This window comes from Lactuca serriola, chromosome 2 (genome assembly GCF_051521515.1).
Source record: "Lactuca serriola cultivar US96UC23 chromosome 2, Lser_US96UC23_V15, whole genome shotgun sequence".
Lineage (NCBI taxonomy): Eukaryota > Viridiplantae > Streptophyta > Magnoliopsida > Asterales > Asteraceae > Lactuca > Lactuca serriola.
This window is the reverse complement of record NC_136409.1, coordinates 237,638,667-237,652,139: the sequence shown is the minus strand read 5'-3', so window position 1 is coordinate 237,652,139 and position 13,473 is coordinate 237,638,667. Positions and strand designations below refer to the sequence as shown.

At 33.4% G+C, this 13,473-nt stretch overlaps 1 protein-coding gene across 2 annotated transcripts; it reads left to right on the top strand.

Moving 5' to 3' along the window:
• The first annotated feature begins 10,323 nt into the window (after positions 1-10,323).
• LOC145088959 (protein IQ-DOMAIN 17-like) lies at positions 10,324-12,925 on the top strand. 2 transcript variants are annotated; one of them, XM_079027467.1, is made up of 6 exons: positions 10,324-10,538; positions 10,627-10,777; positions 10,863-11,174; positions 11,286-11,504; positions 11,672-11,818; positions 11,981-12,925. In XM_079027467.1, the coding sequence occupies exons 2-6, from the start codon at positions 10,640-10,642 to the stop codon at positions 12,659-12,661; spliced, it is 1,497 nt and encodes a 498-aa protein (XP_078883593.1). In that variant the 5' UTR covers positions 10,324-10,538; positions 10,627-10,639; the 3' UTR covers positions 12,662-12,925. The 2 variants fall into 2 exon arrangements, with proteins under 2 accessions (XP_078883593.1, XP_078883592.1); XM_079027466.1 differs by lacking the exon at positions 10,324-10,538 and having other exon boundaries at positions 10,556-10,777.
• Positions 12,926-13,473: the final 548 nt, after the last annotated feature.

Here is a 13,473-nt window from a genome sequence, read left to right as displayed (position 1 = left end):
AAAACTTGAGGGCAAGTTTTGAAACCTTTTTCAAAACATTAGTGTTTTAACTATTTAAATTTCAAAACTACAAAACTTTTGGGTTCAAATTTAAACTATAAAACCTAAAGGGAAAAATATGAAACTTTTCATAACAACAAGGATCAAATAACAAATAATTCAAATTAACATTTAATCACATAATTATCCATATTTGATTTATTTAATGATTTCTTGCAAAACAATTTATCAATTTAGTCAAAATAATTAATCAATTATCTTATAAGGAAACAATTATCTTATTAATTGATAAATATCTTCAATTAGATCAAAAATATAGTCAAATATATCATATAATCGGATTAATATTGATCTAACATGATAAGGTAACTATCCATAAGCAAAAACAGCAAGAAATCCCGAAGTACCCTCCATCTGACGAGCTGACTCGTCGAGTCAGGCTTGGACTTGTCGAGTCACCTTGGACTCGGCGAGTCCAGCCTCCAGAATGCAAAAAAATGAATTTTTCAGTTATACCAAACATCAATACAATTGAAACCAAGCTAGGCTCTGATACCACTGATGGGTTTTGGTCATAAGACATCCTATGTGCTCATACAAACCCTAATGCTTGGATCTAGGTTTCTCTATTGTACATGCTTTGAATCTAAGACTATAAACCCTAATTCTAGCATATGGAAATCAATATTAACATATAATTAGGTTTAAGATATTACCTTGATTGTTATGTAGCAATAACAATCCCAATTCCTCCTTGAATTGACTTTGGAAGGCTTAGAGTCACAAGTGTCACTCCTCTAATAGCTCACAAACACCATAAGCAAGAGGATGAAGAGGAGAGAGGATGGAGGCTGCCAAAACCATGTGAAAACCCTAGAAGGTTGCTTGTCCACGTTTTTGAGCCTTAAGGGTTCTATATATAGTGAGGCTATTAGGGTTATCTAACAAGGAAACCCTAATTTGGTTGCTTAAGCCCTAAGCAACCCATAGACTCCTTTAATCAAGCCCATGGACGATTTCCTTATGGGTTTTCCCATAGAATTCGTCCACCTCTTGATTCAAGGCAATCCATGGCCCAAATTGCAATTATCTTATAATTACAATTCCAGTCCCTTAAGTTTAATTAATTTCTTTTAGTCACAAAACTAATTACCAATTAATTATTGACTAATATTAATTAAACAATATGATTTCTCCTTTAATATATTATTCCCATAATATATTAATAAATCATATTTAATCCTTTCTCTCCATAATTCATCCTATCAAGTTGCTTTGGTGAAGGCAACCCAAAAGGACCATGCACCATCGGGTCAAGTACATACCAAAATAGTTATGGACTTAGACACTAATCCAACACGTTGTTGCCTGTCCACATGTGCAACGTACTCGCTAAGGTTCTGGACCCTCATGTCAAGACGGTCAATACCCTGAGCCAGGTAGCGCATATCAATCTCCTGCTCAGGTCCCTGCTGCGCTCCCCGAGGAGCAGGTCTACGCCGCTGGACCCGTCTCGGCTGTGGCTCGGCAGCACCCTCCTCATCTGCCACATCATCTGCTCGAACCCTCAAGACACCATCTCCACCCCGCTCTAATATGCGCATCGACTCTAACAGCTGAAGACTCATCGGCCTCATGTCGTGAAACACCATCGATCTCGTGATCTCACGCGTCAGCAACTGATATGATCGAGCTAACCGCGTGACAAAATGCCCTCCGCATATCGGGCTATCCCCCCGAAGTCCCCTGGCCCTCCGTCCCAAATATACAGCTAACGCAACTGGAAGGTTCATGTGCCTCCCTGGAGTAACTAGTGCCCATAGGAAATATAAGTCCGTCGAAGGCACTCTCTCACTATTCTTGTGATGCATGAGAGACATAGAAATCAACCGGTGCAACATTCGGTATGTAGTAGACCGAATCATCCCCCCTCGTGCGGTAGATGGTGTATAAACCCCTCCCGTAATCTCGGCCCAAAAAGTGTTCTCGTTATAGTCCTTCGGCCAGTCCATGAGACAATCAGCAAGGAATGTCGGGAAGTGGACACTCCTCGTCTCATCGACTGTGTAAATACCATCCCGAGTCGCAAGCTCTATCACGCTGCATTCCCAGCTCACTCCCCCCAATCTGAAGGCAAAAGCTGTCCTGTCATCGAGTGCCTTCCTAGGATCATAGGAAACTGTAGCGTAGAACTCCAGCAAAAACTCCCGATATACAGGCTCCTGGATCCTGAACAAACGCGCCCATCCCTAACACACAAACAATTCCACACCACTCGCGTCCGAGTGTGTGAATTGCAAAAATTCCTGGATCAATGCAGCAAGTCCAGTCCTGGTAGCCAATTCCCAATCGAATGATGGTGCAATATCAATCTCTTTGGTGAGAAGCAAGCTCAAGTTGGTAACATAACGTGCCCGGGTTGCATCGTTCAGCGTTTGCGGAAATTGCAAAAAACGATGATCGGTCACATCCTCGGGTGGGTTGGTTCTTTGTGTCCTTCGGGCCATAATTTGTGTGTTGGATTTAACAAGAAACGAAAAAAAAAATCGAGGATCTCTAGGAAGCTTCTTCCGTCACAGCGTATGCGAGAAAGGAGAGGATTGAAAGAATAACACAAAACAGTCAAAGGGTCAAAAGATATACCTGGTCGTCGCCTTACGCGGGGCGTAACGTAAGGTTACGCGGGGCGTAACCTCCACCCCCTGAAATGTTCATTCGCGATCCGGGGCACATTACGCATGGCGTAATCAAACTTACGCGAGGCGTAATTTGAAATGAAAATTTCTTTTTTTTTTCTTTAATTTAACTTCCTTTTCTTTTTAATTATTTAATTAAGGGACTTAAAATTTAATTTTCTTTTTCTTTTTAATTTCTTAATCAATTCTGCAACTAATGACTTCACGATGAGTGATCAAAAAATAAAAAAAAACGTCACAATCACTTATCTTTGTCAAGATCAAACGACAATGGTTGATTAAAAACCTTTGCATGCAAGAATTGGTTTGCGAAAATACCCACTTTCGGGACCCGTTAGAATATTTCCTTTGTTTTCCTTGCACCTTTAACTAAAAGCGGAACAAGAAGTGACCTAACTAGTCAAGAACAGCAAGAGCTCGGTCTTCCACTTAACCACCACAATACGCCTTGCTATACTACGCCTTATGGATTGAGTTGGACAATTCAACAAAGTAGTAGACTAAGCAGGTCAAGAATTCCCTAATCGCTTTCATTCTCGAAATCCATGCAAAAAGTTAAGTCAAGCAATGTGTACAATCCCAAATTCCTGCAAATAAAAACAAGAACCTTCCCGACAAGTGAAATGATATCAACGAAAATCAAACTAAAAATAAAAACTAACTAAAAACAAATAACGAATAATCAAATAAACTAAATTAATGACATGCCGTTCCCCGGCAACGACGCCAAACACTTGATGTGCACAAAAGTACGCACTAATTTTAATATTTATAATCTAACAAACTTAGACTATCTATGCACTTATAGGCAGTGTACCTAGTCAGATTACAGTATAGCTTAGGTAAGTCGGGTGTCGATCACAGGGAACGGTGGATTAATTTAATATATTTGATTATAGGTTACATGTTACACGAAAAGAATAAAGAAATAAATATCAAACTAACAATTAATTAATTACTCTCGATAAACTAACAGGAAAGCAAATCTCTTCAGGTACTTTGGTTTAGACAAATTACACCTTAAAAACATAGACAATTGCATACACAAATTTATTTATTCATGTTCACCGATTCCTAAAATGATTAGATTCACGTTCACTATAACTAATCTTTTAGCAAACAAGTCAATTTAAACAGTGATCAATTGATTAAAATAACATGCTTCCTAGTGTTCAGTTCGTATCGAGCAAGACTTGTAAATATAGTTAATCAATTTAGACATTTAATTAACCTCTTGTTGATGGTCATCAAACAAGGCTCACATGTTAACTTTCTTATTCTCAAGTTAATCCTAGTTTCACATTCGTTATTTCTAGACTTATAATCTCGATGGTCATCAAGAATCATAAGAGACAAGCAAATCAAGCAGATGTTCATGCAACTTAAGTCACTTAACAATTAACAGAAAATAATCATCATTAACACATAAGGGTCTTTTAACAAGCTTGGCAAGATAAATTAAACATAAATAAACAATTCAATATAGCAATTAGTCTAATAATCAAAGCTTCATTCAATCATAAACACAAAGTAAAAGGTTTTTACACCCAAATCAGAAACTAAATACAGGAAAATACCACAATGGAATGCTAAACATGGTCACGTTAACAATCCATATGATTACCGACATGTATCCGCTCTCCGATCCTTCCGATCTCCGCTCCCGTTAGCTTAACGGCCTTCCGGCCACCTTCTACACCTTCAAAACGGCTTAACAGAAGTTAAATATCGACTAAACTAAGTTGTAGGTCGAATCCCCTCTCCTGGTTAGCTGAAAATCGACTTTTATAGCCTTTGCAGCCGACTTACGTATGCTGGGCGTACGTAGGATTACGCGGGGCGTACTAAGGATAATTACGCGATCAAGTTTATCCGGTGCAAGTCTGTACGCGGGGCGTAACCTTAAGGTACGTGGGGCGTACTTCACTTTGGTCGCTACGCGGCGCGTAATAGCTATGAATGCGGGGCGTACTCACTCCTTCAACATTTTTAATTTGTTTTAGCTTCTACGTCCGGTTTCCGCTTCAGTCTTTTCTTTTGTGCTTTATCGACAACAAATAGCTGCAAAACATAATTCAAAGCATTATGAGTACTTTTTAGTTCTAAAAGAAAATAAATAAGGCCAAAATATTAAGATAAAGTGCATATATATATATATATATATATATATATATATATATATATATATATATATATATATATACACACACATATCAATTACTAATACCAATATTAATAATTGAAATATTTTTATAATAACACTAATAAAAAAGTTGATTTATTTTATAAAAAAATATTTTTTGTTGATTTTTTTTATTAATTTTTAATAATAATAATAATAATAATAATAATAACAATATTATAAATGGATGAATTGATTTATTTGGTTAATAATTATAATATTTTAATTATAAAAGTTAATAATTATTTAATAATAATAATAATAACAATAATAATAATAATAATAATAATAATAAACGAGTTGTTTTTTCATAATACTAATAAAAAAATTTGTTTATTTTCTAAAAAAACCGATAGTGTATTATTTTATTATTAATTATAAGTAATAATAAAAATAACTATACCATAATAATTAGAAAATTAAACTATTTGATATATATATATATATATATATATATATATATATATATAATTTTTATTATAAAAATAAATAATTGTTTAATTACAAATACTAGTAATAATAATTGAATTATTTTTATAATATTATTAATAAAAAAATTGATTTATTTTCTAAAAAAACATTTCCGCCAGAAACCCGTCGGTGGTTACCGATGGATAACCCAAGTCTAAAATTCCGTTTACAGCTCGTCAGTATCCCGTCGGTATTCACTGACGGATTTCCGATGAAAATTATTTTTGTCGCTATTGTGTCAATATTCCGTCATTAAAATTAGGGTTTTTTTTATCTTTGTCACAATTTCATCTGAAATTCGTCACTAATTTCGGAGAGAAAAATTCCGTTACTAATTTCCGTAGGAATTCATCCAGTTTTCTAGTAGTGATCCTGGATACCGTAGGTAATTTGTAGTTAATTACCTACAAATTACCAACGAAAGTTTTGGTATTTTTCATTTTCCAAGGATCAAATGTCATTTTTTTCGTTTGTTTTTTTTTTTCATAATATTTTTATACAATGATTATATGTACGTTTATATATTATGTATGACTTAATGAAAACATAGTAATCAATGTTTAATAATGTTGCTAACATATGTTTATATATTATTTTGAAAACATTGTATTCAATGTTTTATTAATGTTGCTAAAAAAATATATTGAAAAAAGACATTTAACCTTTGAGAAATGCAAAATATAAGATTGGATATAATAAAAAAAATATTATACATATATATATATATATATATATATATATATATATATATATATATATATAAAAGCTTAAGTTATTATATTCAAAGTAATTATTGTGTTATTGTATGCATAAATATGAGCCAATCATTTTACTTATTATAAGAAAATGATTAATACATATTATTGAATTAAATATAATTGATAAATACCATCAAATTTAACTAGAAGGGTATTTTAGTCAATTAATATAGATTTAATAAAGGAAATTTGCATATTTTAAGGGATCATATATTCTATTAATTTTAAAAATCCGATTTTACAAATTATAATGTTTTTAATTCGAACATTCTGACAGAATATGTTTGAGTATGTTCAAAAATAAAAATATTATAAAACCATAAAATAATAAAAATATTCTTGAACATATTCGTTGATCATGACTTTAAAAATTTCTTGTAGAATAACAAATTCTCGAACCAGCAATTGAAGAATGAAAACAAAAATTACATTGTTTCTTATAGAATACATGTAACAATTGTTAAAGAATAAAACTAAAAACTTTCAAATTAGGAAAAAAAACATCAAAATCTAACAAAGATACTAATACATTCTAAACGAATAATGTTGCTAAGAGGCGTCGTTCAAATTCCGTGGTCCGTTCTTAAAGCATCAGCTTCTTTGGAAACAAATCCAATGAATAAATTAGTGAGAAAAATATCCATATTCCATTCCAACATAATTGGAATTCGTGATTCAATTATGATAAAATTGGAATTTATTTACCAATAATTATATTAATTCGGGGCATTCTAACAGAATATGTTCATGATTATCATAAAAAACATTCTTTTCTGATAGAATACTATAAACGAAGAAAGATCATTCAGCTGAAGCATTTTAGCGAGCGCTTGGTGTGCATCAAAACAACTTTCAATTTCCTGTAAAAATTAAACAATCAGAACAAATTCTCAATTCACCAAAAATATTACACCTTGAAAGAATTAGACAATAAACCTAAAAAATTTCACCTTGAAAGAATTAGATCACTTTGTCTCTCGTTCTCACCTCACCAGAAAAAAGGAAGAAGTGGCAGAGCCGCCTATTGCCGCCGCTGATTTGGTTGTCCCTGCCTAATCGATTTTGTTGTAATGGAATACACAGTGGTGTAGAGCACCGATAGATAAGAGAGTCAGCGGAGAAGGACGTCTGCCCCTTTCTTCCTCGTCTTTTCTTCTTCCTATCAAACACAACAATCGAACGCCCCCCGGATCGATACTGTCCCGATGCTTCTTCCCTCCGTACCTCCTCGCGATTTCCCAACTATCACAGAAGCTCCGTCGACATGCCCTGTTCCTTCGTTTCCCTTACCGTCAGCGTCTTCAACTGATTAGAGGGGTAGGGCACCGATCGATAACTACTTCCTTCGAACCAACTGCCGCCTCTTCATCCCGTCAATTGAACCACCCACTTCTCTTCCCTTCACACACTATGCCGGAACAGGGAGAGAAGCAACCGAGAGTTACTTGATTGTTAAAGGTTTCTGTCTAGGGTTTTAAAGCGGTAAATGTAAACGATTTTGCCTAAATTAAAGGGTTTATGATTTGAATAATTAATTACCAAAATTAATTAAAAGCTAAGATTACAATTTTACCCCTATCTAGGTTTTTAAAATAATTGGTCCATATTTATGGATACAATAACACAATAATTACTTAAAACACCTGAACCTATATATATATATATATATATATATATATATATATATATATATATATATATATGAAAATTAATATTAATAATATATATAATAAAAATACTATTATTATATGAATTAATGCTAAATAATTATAAAAATGAAGGAAATGAAAACTGTTTACTACGAATTATCTATGAAAATAAAAAAGTTCCCATATTTTTTTCACTTCTGTAGGTGTAGGTAACATGTAGTTCATTTCCTACAAAAATCCTACAACATTGTAATCTCGATTAAGGAATTGAGGGTTTTCAACTTTCCGTCGCTATTCCGTAGGTAAATTCCTACAGAATAGCTACAAAATACTAATTTGGAATAAAATATTGATGTCCGTAGGTAATGTGTTGGTAAATTCCAATAGATTATTGAAATTATTTTAGCCACTAATCTTTTAGGAGTTTGTAGGTAATTTAAGGCAAATCTTTTAGTAGCTATTTCATTGGTGTTCCATAGGTAATTACCAACGAGTTTTCATTGGTAGCTGATTTTTGTAGGTAAATGTGAATTTTTTAGTAGTGATCCACTCACACAGAGGCAAACCAAACAATTAGAGGTATATCTAGAATGGGTAATTACGAAAAAGAACACTATAATTTTTTTTAAATTCCGGTTTAACAACACATTTTTAATAAGTTTCGAAAAAACCACCAATTTTATGATTAAACGTTGCAGCGCGGCCACTGTTACTTAGTAGAGCCAGTTTTAATTACAAAAAGATAAAACATGTTATTTTTTTAAAAGTTCCGTTTAACTAACAATTTATGAATGATCTTTTTAGCAGAAAATTAAAATCGGTGGGTTCTTAGCACAAATACAAGTCTCAGAGCATTTTCAATCCATTCTCATTTTCTATTATTTCCTCTATCCTTATCTAACCCTATCCTATTTATTCCATAATTTTGGGAGAAATAAATAGTATAAAACCAAATATGATTTTATACTATTCATTTCTCTCAAAATGTGGATGAATTTTAAGTTGTCAGTTTTTGTCGCTCTTTTTATATATTTATACATTTCTAGTTCACTTTTATCTATTAATTATAATATAAATGTAATATTTAGTATTTATAATATTTTGTTATATATTAAGTTATATTAATTATAAATATAAAGTTTGTTTTTTGTTTATCCAATTCATATAAAAATTTAAAAGAATAATAAAATTTATAACACGATAACATATTTTATAAAAACTTATAATTAAGTGTTATAAATATAATCTCATTTATTTAATATTATTGTAATGAAAAAATCTTGATTATTTATTTGATAAAACCAAATTAGTAGAAAGAGTGTGTTTGACAATCTATAGAAGTTGGAAGAATAAAATATATTATGAATATATTTTTGAAGGTAAAAATGAGATAAATAAATGAAAAAATGATTGGACATGGAACACAATTTACCTAATTTTTTACTCTATTTATGAAGGAAAAATAAAAGTGGAGTAGAGATGGTCTTAATTAGGGATGTGTGTTTAGATCGAATACCTGAACCGAAACCGAAACCTAGACCGGACCGACTTGAACTAGGACCGAATAAATTATTTGGACCGGTTCTAGGGTATCTATTTTTGCCCAATTCGGGTTTCGAGTTATTCGGTCTGAGTTACCCGAATAAAGGTTTAATCGGACAAAAAGATCAACCCAGAAAGTGAATAGTCATTTGAACCTAATAACCCAAATAAACTGAAATGACCCGAATAACCCAAATAAGGAAATTCTATATCTAGTTCAAGAAAAAAAATATTAAATTAAATTTTTTTTCTTGAACTAGATATAGAATTTCCTTATTTGGGTTACTCATACCATTTTGGTTTATTCGGGTCATTTCGGTTTATTTGGATTATTCGGTTCAAAAGCACAATATAATGTTTATTTGGGTTATTTTGGTCCTTTTAGGTTAATAACCGAACCGAAACTCGTATTATCCAAACTGAACCAGTTCCGTGTTAGTTTAATCGGTTTTGGTTTTGGTTCCTACTTTTCATCCAATTCGGGTTTCGGATTATTCAGGTTCGGTTCGGTTCCGGCCCGAAACACATCCCTAGTCTTAATGGTTGTGATAAAAGTTTTATTGAAAAATTAATATGTTTTTTTAGTACAAATGAAAATTGGTTTGTTAAAATGAAAAAAAATGATAAAATATAATGATTTTTTGGTGATGGAATAAACGTTTTATAACTTGTACGTAATATATTCATTGAGTTGACCAGTTCACTATCAACGATTGGCCCAATTTTACAAGCTGAGGCTGACTGGCTTGCGACCACTTAAACGTTTTACTTTCATGTTCAACCAGCATAAGAGATAACACTTTAATTAACCCAGTAGGAATAAGTGGAGGATCCTATGTTACAAGAACTGCAAAAGCAAAAGACAACACTACTCCTACTTTACCAGAATGATTAAAGTACAGTTAGTGGGTCTATGTGTTCTTCGAGGTTGCTGAAAGAGCACCTACATGTCCTCCTTTTTCTTTCATTCAATCAACACTACCATTTATAGACCTTAATCGCCAATTTAATCACACCATTTTACAACAAATACATCTCTCAGACCTGAGACCTGGACTCTGGCCCATCCGTTTCTTCCATCCCTTTTAAAGGGGAAAAGAATAGAAATAATTTAAAGTGGCGTGGCTTACTCTCTCACAGTATATGCAGCTTTGTACGTTTATCGAGATGACATACTCTCTCAGATAGTCCCCAACAACATTCTGACACCAACTCTTGATTTACATGGTGGAATCTTAACGTACCCTTCGATCTCTTTAACTTTGATCTATATATAGCTATACCAGTTGCTGCTTCTCCTTTCTTCATAGCTGATCATATATATGCAGTTAGCTAGAGGATATGGGAAGGAACGGAGGAAATTCATGGTTAGATGTTGTCAAAAAGGCTCTTAGGTCTCCTACCAAACACATATACACCACCAAAACCCTCAAAGCTAGGATGAGAGAAGAAGACGAACCAGAAGTCGACCAAGATAAGGCAAACATGCATCTCAACCTTTAAATAATTTATTGGTCACAATGCATCATGCATATAAATTAATTGATCTTATGTTACTGTGCAGAAGAGAAGCAAGCGAAGATGGATTTTTAAGAAAACAGCTCTTCATGAAACAACCACCATACTTCATGACGAATCAATTAGCACTTCATCTACCTATGAAAGGTCAGCTACAAAACCCATAATGTCGACGCAGGCTGCGTATTCCGATGAAACACATGCAATGGCAGTAGCAATGGCCACCACTGCTGCAGCTGAGGCAGCAGTTGCTACGGTTCAGGCAGCGGTTGAAGTGATCCGGCTCACAAGTTCTTCATTTTCGTTTCAAAAGCACAATGCTGCTCTTGTTATACAGACTTTCTTTAGACGATACCTGGTAACTTATAATATGTCTTTAATTAAGTTTAATTTCACTAATTAGCTATAACTAGCAATGATGGAGCTTCATTCACTAGATACTAACAATATTAACATCTGGTTAGTTTAGGCAAGGAGAGCTCTTGAGGCTCTTAAAGGAGTTGTGAAGCTACAAGCCCTGGTGAGAGGACACAATGTAAGGAGGAGGACAAAGATGACACTCAAGTGCATGCAAGCACTGGTTCGTGTCCAAGCTCGAGTCTGTGACCAGCGCAGAAAGCTTTCAAATGAAGGAAGCTTCGACTCCAACATCTTTTGGGGGTCTCATCTTGCAGACAACAACTCCATTGTCAGAAATTCATTTGAATATATATATATATATATATATATATATATATATATATATATATATATATATATATATATATATATATATATATATATTCTTTTTAACATAATTAATTACTTTCGTTCCTCCAAGTTAATTTTTCAATGTTTGTGATTCTATGATTGTAGACAAGAGAAGGAAGTAGCATCAACGCTGATGACTGGGACAGACGACATGCATCTAGAATTGAGGAGATCCAAGCCATTTTACAGAAAACTGAATTAGCTGGCCAAAAGAACGGAAAGGACCTTACTGATCACAGCTTCATGCATCAGGTTAATTTCATCGATTGTTATATATATATATATATATATATATATATATATATATATATATATATATATATATATATATATATATATATATATATATATATATATATATATATATATCAGCAATTTTCTAGTTCTTTCTCAGTTGTTAAATTTCATATATAGATCTGGAGATCCGGTCAAAGTGAATATCGCGGCCACAAGGGTTTGGAGGAAGATCGGAAATTTTATCCTAATCAAAGAGACCCTGTGAAAACACTTCAAATCGACACTTCTCAATTATGTTCTTTATCTCCAAGCTCGGAAATTAGATCACATGAGAATCAAACGTACTACCATCAACAACAAAGACTCAACTCACATACATATTCATCTCCCCTTTATCACCACAATTTCCACTCACAGTCACCTATCACGCCATCATCATCCCTTTCAAGAATAAAACCATCACTCAAAGTGCACTCAGCCAGTCCTCGGTGCCAAAGAGAGGAAAGAAGCTTCCCATCGTCAGGGACTGGAACACCAACCGGGCATGGAGTTGGAAACCCAAGTTACATGTCTGCCACGGTGTCAGCCATGGCGCGAATTCGGCCGCAGAGTACTCCAAGGCAGAGGATGTCAACTACAGAGGGAGAGAAGAAAACGTCTGCCAGGAAACGTCTGTCGTTCAATGTATCTGAAAAATACAACGGTGGTGGAATCAGTGATAGTGAACTGGACTGTAACTTGAGGAGCCCAATTCATACCTTGGAGAGAAGATTAAGCATGTCTTCTTGTTGCAAACAGAGAACTGAAGGTGAGATTCCTCGTCCTTCAATTAGCGAAGACAGAAGGTGGATTAGATGACAGGTTAAGATGTAGTCTTCAGTAGAATTTAGAATAGCTCTGACCTATAGTTTAATTATTTGTATGTTGTAATTTATCCGTTTGAATCCATGTGTCTAGAGAACCTAACTATGAAATCGTATTAGTTTTCTTTTGGGCTCAAGGCTTAGTAGGAAAAATTGTCTCAATGTTGTCTAACCTTGATCATATCTATTCGTTTCCTTATGAATATGTCTAGTTATATCATGTTCAATTAAATAAATTGATTCATTGAATTTTATAGAATTTAATAGATTATCAATTCATTATTTTATTTTGCTAATTCATTATTTTATTTTGCTAGCATTTTTCTCCTATCATGCATTCAACTTGACAAAATTTCAATGGAAGATTTAAATTAAACTTAAAAAATTTCTTTTATTTATTATTTATTTATTAATTTTTTTGAGGAGGAGTCCAATATATGGTTACCGGTTAAATGTGAATTGAGAGTTGAAGGCCATCAGATGGTTGACGAACCATCAACTGATAGACCATAATTACCTGGCTACCAATTAGCTGGCGGAATGGAGGCCTGACCCGGTTCTTGCTAGGGTTTAACATATTTACTTTGCCAATATATAATAGTTGATAGTTAGTGTTTCAACTGTATTTTAGTGTAACGTAATATTGTTTTCAAGCTGGTGAATAATAATTCATCCTCATACCTGTGGACTTAATACATATTGATGAACCACATAAATAAGTATCAGGAAAACTCTCTCGTGAATCAACTTTATCAAAAGAAGTGTTTTTATACGCTTTAGATGACAAAAACTATCCAAGTACAGGAT

What these genes read in the sequence shown, in the direction of transcription:
- LOC145088959 (XM_079027467.1), top strand. Translation starts at nt 10,640, where the DNA reads ATGGGAAGGAACGGAGGAAATTCATGGTTAGATGTTGTCAAAAAGGCT. An exon ending in CTTTCTTTAGACGATACCTG is followed by an intron (nt 11,175 to 11,285) that starts GTAACTTATAAT and finishes TGGTTAGTTTAG; the next exon opens with GCAAGGAGAGCTCTTGAGGC. An exon ending in TTGCAGACAACAACTCCATT is followed by an intron (nt 11,505 to 11,671) that starts GTCAGAAATTCA and finishes CTATGATTGTAG; the next exon opens with ACAAGAGAAGGAAGTAGCAT.